Source organism: Microtus ochrogaster, chromosome 5 (genome assembly GCF_000317375.1).
Source record: "Microtus ochrogaster isolate Prairie Vole_2 chromosome 5, MicOch1.0, whole genome shotgun sequence".
Classification (NCBI taxonomy): Eukaryota; Metazoa; Chordata; class Mammalia; order Rodentia; family Cricetidae; genus Microtus; species Microtus ochrogaster.
This window is the reverse complement of record NC_022012.1, coordinates 29,610,504-29,618,495: the sequence shown is the minus strand read 5'-3', so window position 1 is coordinate 29,618,495 and position 7,992 is coordinate 29,610,504. Positions and strand designations below refer to the sequence as shown.

The following is a 7,992-nucleotide window of genomic DNA, read 5'->3' as shown; positions in this document are numbered from 1 at the left end:
GTGGAGTATTTGTTAACTATGGAAAGACGTGTGGTGGAGTATTTGTTAACTATGGAAAGATGTGTTGCTGTTTTACTTTGCCTGCGTAAGGCACCTTATGGGTCTAATAAAAAGCTGAGTGGCCAAGAGAGAGAGAAGAGGTATAGGCAGGACATCCAGGCAGGAGAGTAAGCAGGAGGAAAAATTTAGACTCAGCAGGGGCCAGACAGACAGACAGAGGAAGCAGAAAAGTAGAACATACAGAACAAAAGGTAAAAAGCCCTGAGGCAAAATGTAGATAAATTAGGAACAGGTTAAATTAAATTTAAAAAGCTAGTGGGGGGGGGGGCTGGAGAGATGGCTCAGTGGTTAAAAGCTTTGCTTGCTCTTCCAAAGGTCCTGAGTTCAATTCCCAGCAACCACATAGTAGCTCACAGCCATCTATAATGAGGCTTGGTGCCCTCTTTGGGCCTGCACTGTATACATAACAAATAAATAAATCTTAAAAAAAAATAAAAAATAAAAAGCTAGTGGGACAAGCCTAAGCGAAGGCTGAGCATTCATAATTAATAACAAATCTCCATGTCTTTATTTGGGAGCTAGTTGGCGGTCCAAATTCCACCTACAACACTGGGGTAGAGCATGTTTCTTTGGGGTTCCCCTCTCTACTTCTGAATTATTTCCCTGTATTTGGTTCACTCCAGCATGGCCTCTTCTACCTGGACTCCCCTCATGAGATGCTCATCAAGACGATCCTTCTGGAATTCTGTCATGGTGCTGTTCACATTGTCTTTCCCCCACCCTACGCTCCTCCATTACACCTGACTCCATAACTCCAGCCCAAATGTTCCAGCTCCTCCTAGCTCACTGGGCATCACCAGCAAAGACTGGTCAAGTTCCACAGAGTGCAGTGTGACTCAACCACACTGTCACACAGAGACAGACATCGTCCCTCTTTGCTCCATCACAGTGGCCCTTTGGTATTTTTGGTACGCACACCAAGTACTTCGTTTCCCCTGATGTGTAAGGGTTTTCTACTTTCCCTTCTCTAAACAACTCACTGCTGAGTAATCCTGCCCATATCCCTGGCCATCTGTTTACAATAACTCAGACACCTCCCAAGTCCATCCCTGAAGTTACTTCTTTGTTAACACCACCCCCAAGGTGCTTAGAACTTAAGCACGTGCTCCTCCCACCGAGCACATAAACTCCATTAAGACGAGAGTTGTTGATTTTCTGTACTGCCCAGTGCACGGACAGCATTTTGTAAGCCCCAGAACCACACTGGACTTTGTCTGGAATGTGAGCTGAGTATGCACTTTACCTTCCTCATCAGAGTGTAAGCTGCAGTGGGTCGGATCTCAGCCTGACTACCTTTGATACACCTGCCATGCCCACCTTAATGCTGCTGAGCATGAACTGCAAAAATGTGTGTAGACATAATACAACATATATAATACAACATACATAATACAATACAATGGAATAAATAGTACAACCCCTTAAGTGTAGCCCCCAAAAGGTGCTGCAGTATGCATGCATAATGGATTTGTATATTGTATTTCTACTCTCCAACAGGATTCTATTTACTTATTATGTATACAATATTCTGTCTGTGTGTATGTCTGCAGGCCAGAAGAGGGCACCAGACCCCATTACAGATGGTTGTGAGCCACCATGTGGTTGCTGGGAATTGAACTCAGGACCTTTGGAAGGGCAGGCAATGCTCTTAACCTCTGAGCCATCTCTCTCCAGCCCTCCAACAGGATTCTTACTAATAAATTGACATGAATTAGCCAGTTCACTCTGCTGGAAGATGACGCTCACCTTTGCTGGTCCGGAAGGTAAGCATGGCAGGCTGGCCTTCACCAGCTGCACTTCTGGCCACCATCAAAACTTCATACAGACTCGATGGCTCCAGTTCAGTTAGATGCAGCTCGTTTTCACTCCCTGGGACACGAACCGTGTGCCAGTTGCCCACTGCACCAGTGCCGTCATCCAGCTGCTCAAGAGAGACCCAAAATAGTGAGAGATGGCGGGCAAGAAACCTTCCCCCCTCGTTACAAAACTCTAGTATTCGTATGCAGAAGTGGTGCACTGTTGTCAGCAACAGATAAAAAGCCATTTGTCTTATGAAAGATATTACTGTCATTAAATAAGAGGACTTGTTAGATTTTGCTTTAATACAAGCCTGCCTGCAGAAAAAAAAAAAATCACCCAGAGAATCTATCAACAGATAGAGAGGGCCAAGCACAACCAAAATAAATAACCAAACCATTTAAAATTCAACTCCCAAGAGGCCAGACTGCAACACGATGGTCATAGACAAGGCCCGAGGGCCTTGCTCTAGCAGGTATCCTTTATTTGACGAGTATTCTACAATCTTAGCAAAGGACAGAACTAAGGTTTTCAAAGCAGTTTACAGGTTTGATGCCCAGGGAGTTAAAACAAGAGGTTTGATAAAAGATGGTTACGTAGTAAGGCTAGAGCCAGAGCTCAGTGGTAATCACTAGCCTCGAGTTCCGTCCCCAGCACAGGGTGGGAAGGAGGGAAAGACAGGGAAATGTTATGGTTACTTTGGATTCATACTTCAATTTGGGGGGTATTTATACTCCATCCGTACTGGTTTTCTAAGATCTGTCAATCCAGCCTGACTGGTGGAGATACCACCAACAAACTTACTCTAGAACACTCACCTTTCTACCCTCCCACAAACGTAAAACATAAGCAAATGTCTCACACATACACAGGGTTAAGGAATGAGAAATTAAGAATGAATGGGAAGGCTTTACCTTTCGGTACTTCACAAAATAGGCATTGATGGGCAGTCCGCCATCCCTCCCTGCCCTCCACACCAGGTTGTACGTGTCTGGCATGTGGGTCTGTGGGGGGCTCAGGATGTTAGGAGCATCGGGGACGGAGGCGTTTTTCTCTGCCGGCAGTTCCACCCCACTAGAATGCACCTTCACTGGAAACAAGTGCAGCAAGCTAGACTCTGGAGCATCTCCTGGGTCTCGTTCATCATTCTGAGTCGCTTCAGAAGGTGTGACTGACTCTGCTTTGGTATTTGTTTCAAAAGGAACTGCATAGAAGGGGACAGGAATAAGGGAAGACGGCTTGAAGACGTTCACTTTTCCAGCATCTTCTACAAAGTTAACATCAGTGCTTATGCTGACATTCTAAGCACAACTTGAATCTGAGACATTAAAACAAGTACCATTTCCCAGCACTCAGGAGTCAGAGGCACGCAGAGTTCTGTGAATTCCAGGCCAACCTGATCTACAAAGTGAGATCTAGGACAGCCAGGATTGTTACAAAGAAACCTTGTCTCGAAAAAACAAAAACAAGCCACATTTTACTGTTTCAGAGTGACATCTAACTTCTATTATCAATCTGTCTACTCATGGGAAAGCAGAGGGATTGTTTGGGGAACCCGTAGCAGGACACAATAGTTGACTAGTGAAAATACTTTCATTTTTACTTAGCTTTGTATTAATATTCAGTTTTTTCAGTAACAATTTAGTAACTCAGTTTAAAAGAACCTGGTAAGTCCAACACAGCAGATGATGCATTCTACTGGGAACAAAGTGACCGAAAAGAACATCGGGAGAGTGAGATGGCTCAGTCGACAAAGGCACAGGCCCGACAACCTGGGCTCCATCTCTAGAACCCACATAGCAGATGAGAAACAACTCTTACAAGTTGCCCTCTGACCCCCATATGTACACCATGGCATGCACACCCATCTCCACATACATGACAAATAAGCTTCAGGGAACCCTATTCCTTCTGTTTTTACTTTTGTTCTCAGGGTTTGGCTGCCCCACAGGCATGTGCCAGCTGGTCTCGTGCAGAGATTTCATGGACAACAGAAACGGAGATGAAGGTCCACTTCCACAAAAGTCCGCAGGAGAGTGAAGCTACTTTGGCTGTGTCCTCTTATAGTCAAGTTGCAAATCACTGACGCCAAGCAAGGCAAAAGCAAGAACACCCCATCTGTATCTAGCTAACTAGCAGAACAGAACAGGGTGGGAAGGAACAGCAAAAGGCTGTGCCACTAATCTGAGCAGTCAGTACTCGTTAACAGGTATTGCACTTATGAGGTTTAATCTTAATGAGATCCAGAACCTTCACAGAAGTAAACCTCTGGGCATGCTCATGGGGGAGTTTTCAGGCTGAATTAACTGAAGTAGGAAGACCCGTCCCCAAAATGGGTAGCACCATTCTATGGGCTGGACGCACAGAATGCCAGCTGGTACCAGCATTTCCAACACCCCTTCATGGCTGAAGATACAATGTGACCAGATAAAATCCCAGCACAGAGGAAGTAAGGTGGGCACAAAATCCCACCACTAGCCAGGAGCTAGTGCCAGGATAACTGCTGGGAGAGGAAGACTCAGGTTTTGGTTGTTTTTTTTTTTGTTTTTTGTTTTTTTTTTTTTAATGTTAACCACAAAGCAGGGAAGGTCCCACTCCCAAAACTAGCTGGGGCAACACAAACTGGACTCGATACGGGGAAAAAGAAATCTCAAAGTTGGGCAGGAAGTGATGGGAGAGTGGAGGATCATCATGAGAATAGTTGGAGAAGGGAGGGTGAATATGTTCAAAAAGTGCTATGAAGGTCTCAAAAGAATTAATACAAATATCATTTAAAAATTGATAGTCTAAAGCTTAGCTTCTACAACCAACAGAATTTATAACATATAAAACAAGGTAAAAATAATAATTTTTATACACACAAAGAGGCATATATCCAAAACGACTGAGACCATTTTTGTGCCAAGAATTATACAAGGTATTTAATATGAACCATCTCATTTAATTCTCAGGTAGAGAGGAGACCTTCCCCCTGCTTTAGACGGGAGGTGCTGGAGTTCTGAAACCCTAGGGAAGGGCTGTGGAAGGATGCAGTAGGGTCCTGTGAGAAGAACAGGGAGAGTGTGAGTGAGATCTGCAGGAAAAACGGCTGTCAGTGTAATAAACCCTAGGACCGACAGCTTGGCTTCTCTCCAGTGCTGCTAATACTGACAACAAAAGATGCCATTATTCACTCCCTTGAGAAGGAAGTGAGCAGAGGAAATAGTTACCCCTACAATGAAGTCAGAGTCCTCACCAAAGGTGGGTGTGATTTTAGAACACACACACACACACAAAGACCCAAAAAGACACAGACTACCAGTGTTAGTATAAGAGAGAAAGGATGTCCTAGAATCATCTCCATCAGAGAAAATAAGAAGCTAGTGTGAAAGGCTGCAGAAGAAAACTAATTACGTTCGCTGAGACAACTTGAAAATATTGCTCCTGGAAGGAGCGTGTTTACCTAGTGAGTCAGAATGGAGTGGACATTTAGGGCGGATGTGGTGCCTTCTAGTGCAGAGAAGCGGGCTCTGACGGGAGAGGATTAGCTGTGGCTTGGGTGGTGGGGAAGGACTCTTGTTTCATTAGGATTCTCCAGGCAGCTGACCACTGGGAAGTGGTATCTGGCCATAAAAGCATTTCCATACCACATACCTCGGTTTATACAGAAGCGTAAGAGAAACGCTCTTCTGCAGCCTGTCCACTGCAAGAGCATCACAATTCGGTTTCTGTTACTCCTGCAGTGCAGTCTGCCATGACTTTTAAAATGGGGGTGGGGGACTAACTAGCATCTACTGTTTCAAAGAATATACTTTGAGTAGTTAAAAGGTTATATTAGGTATTGTCTGAAGATTAGCCATACAGATGCTTTTCATTTTATCCCAAGAAACTCATCATAAATTAAAAATATTAAGTTGAAAAGGTACATTTATATTCCCACCCACCGGACACCATCACTTAGCAACAGCACACTACAGTATTCATGTCTTCCTTGCCTGGAATGGCTGACCAGGGTCAGAGTACCACACTCGTCCTGCCAGCCCAGGAAAAGGCCTAAATTCAATTTTTTTTTTCTTTTGGATTTTCGAGACACGGTTTCTCTGTAGCTTTGGAGCCTGTCCTGAAGCTAGCTCTTGTAGACCAGAATTGGCCTCGAATTCACAGAGATTCACCTGCCTCTGCCTCCCAAGTACTGGGATTAAAGGCATGTGTCACCACCGCCCGGCAAGTGTTTTTTTCTACTGAAAGTGTACCACTGTTTCTTGAAAACCTGTAGATAAAATCACTGTAAGTTAAGGGTGGATACTTGAAAGTGCTCATCATTATTATCTCAGTTTATCCTCAAACAACGCTGTAAAGTGGGCAGAATTCTACTTCCGTATTTAAAAAAATAATGTTTATTCTTTGTAAATTTGACACATTTATACTTTGCATTTTGATCATATCTGCCTATCACTACCTCTCTCCATTTCTCCTGAGCACCCCCACCCCAGTCTCCCAATTTCATGCCCTTATTTTGGACAGATTTGCTTTGGGTTGGTCCTTTGAGACAGGTTCTCACTCCACAGTCTGGGCTAACCCTGTTGTTGATTAGAAGCATGAACTGCCCCCCCGCCCCCAGCTTAAAGGTAGACTGCTTTTGAATTAGGAAAAATTATAGGCACGTCAACGAGTCTACACAGAAACTAATGAAACATGGAACACAACCACAACCACAGCTGACCAAGGCGTTCCCATGGTGACCATTCACATCCACACCACACTGCAGGACACCGCGCCAGCCCCCATTACAGTTACAGATACAACTCACCCTGTAATGCTGTACGTCCAAGACCTCAAAAGCTCAAGGTCTCTGGACAGAGAAGAGAGGGAGGTGTCACCTTGCTTCCAGACCCTGCTCTCCCTCTCCACACTAAACAAAGTAACCGACAGTTAATGCTGGAGCTGAACTGGGCTCAGGTTTCTATGCAAAGAACTGTGTTAACATGAAGTGTTTGAGCTTTAGCAAACTCAGCTGGGTCGTAATAATTTTCTGGGGTGTGGAATGCCCAGGTGGGTAAGATGTAACTGACGGGGTTGCTGCTCATTAAGATGGCATTAACTGGGACAGGATCTGGAGCTTAGGAGACTGTGAAAGATCTAATCTAAGCAAGTTAGGTTATGAAATTTAAGTGTTTCAGACTTCACATATATAAAGTGAGAAAAACAAAATATCTAGTTCCAGTAGCTATAATCATAACATCTACATCTCCTTATGCTGCTGTACATTTGCATAAAATAATCATGCCTGCCACATTCTACCCAGGCAGCTCCTGTGACCTATCAGCAGCTAATAATTCTAAGCTGTGCCACTCTATTTTGCCCAGTGGAATATGTATATACAAATGCATCCACATATATGCACATACATATGTCTGAATGTATGTATGTAACATTCAACTGCCTCTACTTAAGATTACTAAAATAAGTAACTACCTTTTCCTGCAACAAATATCACAATGAATAACTATAATTTACGAGTAATTAGATGGCAATAACTGTAACCTGATATGTTATATTGTAACACTGTAGCACTTGTAGCACCATTCTAACAGCTTTTCCTGGCATGTGAACAGGACGTCAGTGACACAGATCAGGAAGCAAGCAGAGTTCAGCAACCAGTCCACCTCTAACAGCCATGGAGAGCAGGGTCCTAGCTTTTCCACACTTCTCTTCTAGCCTCTGGGTTTACCCAGAGCTAGAGACCCCGCTTCCATGAGAAACAGCAATGCTAACACCCAAACTCTAGCACCAGCGCTTTTCTGCCAGGACCACCCTAAGGTTCCTCCTCTGCCTTAAGGACATCTATGAATGACAGGAGAGGCAAGAACACCCATGAAAGCCTGGACTGGGAACTAATTAAAGCGGGGAATTCTGGAGCCCCACAGCCGCTATCTGCAGAGAAGAACATGAACTCCAGGATAAACAATGAACTGGATCCCACTTTATGACCAGAAAAGACATCAGAGGATCCAGGCAGAAAAAGGTCACATGAAACCCTAAAAGGAGTGTGTGCCTAGGGCAGGAACCTGTGTCCCTGTAACGAGCAGTACTGGATATCCTACCGTGTCTCAGCGAACACAGCAACAACCTACTCATCTGACTTGAAGGCTTAAC

At 44.3% G+C, this 7,992-nt stretch overlaps 1 protein-coding gene across 1 annotated transcript in view; it reads right to left on the bottom strand.

Moving 5' to 3' along the window:
- Positions 1–7,992, bottom strand: part of Cdon (cell adhesion associated, oncogene regulated) — an 88,534-nt gene that overhangs the window by 37,593 nt on the left and 42,949 nt on the right. The window contains exons 9-10 of the mRNA XM_005347024.3: positions 2,772–3,061; positions 1,807–1,981 (exon numbers count right to left, since the gene is read on the bottom strand). Of these exons, the coding sequence (XP_005347081.1) occupies positions 1,807–1,981; positions 2,772–3,061 (465 nt within the window). The remainder of the gene's footprint in view (positions 1–1,806; positions 1,982–2,771; positions 3,062–7,992) is intronic.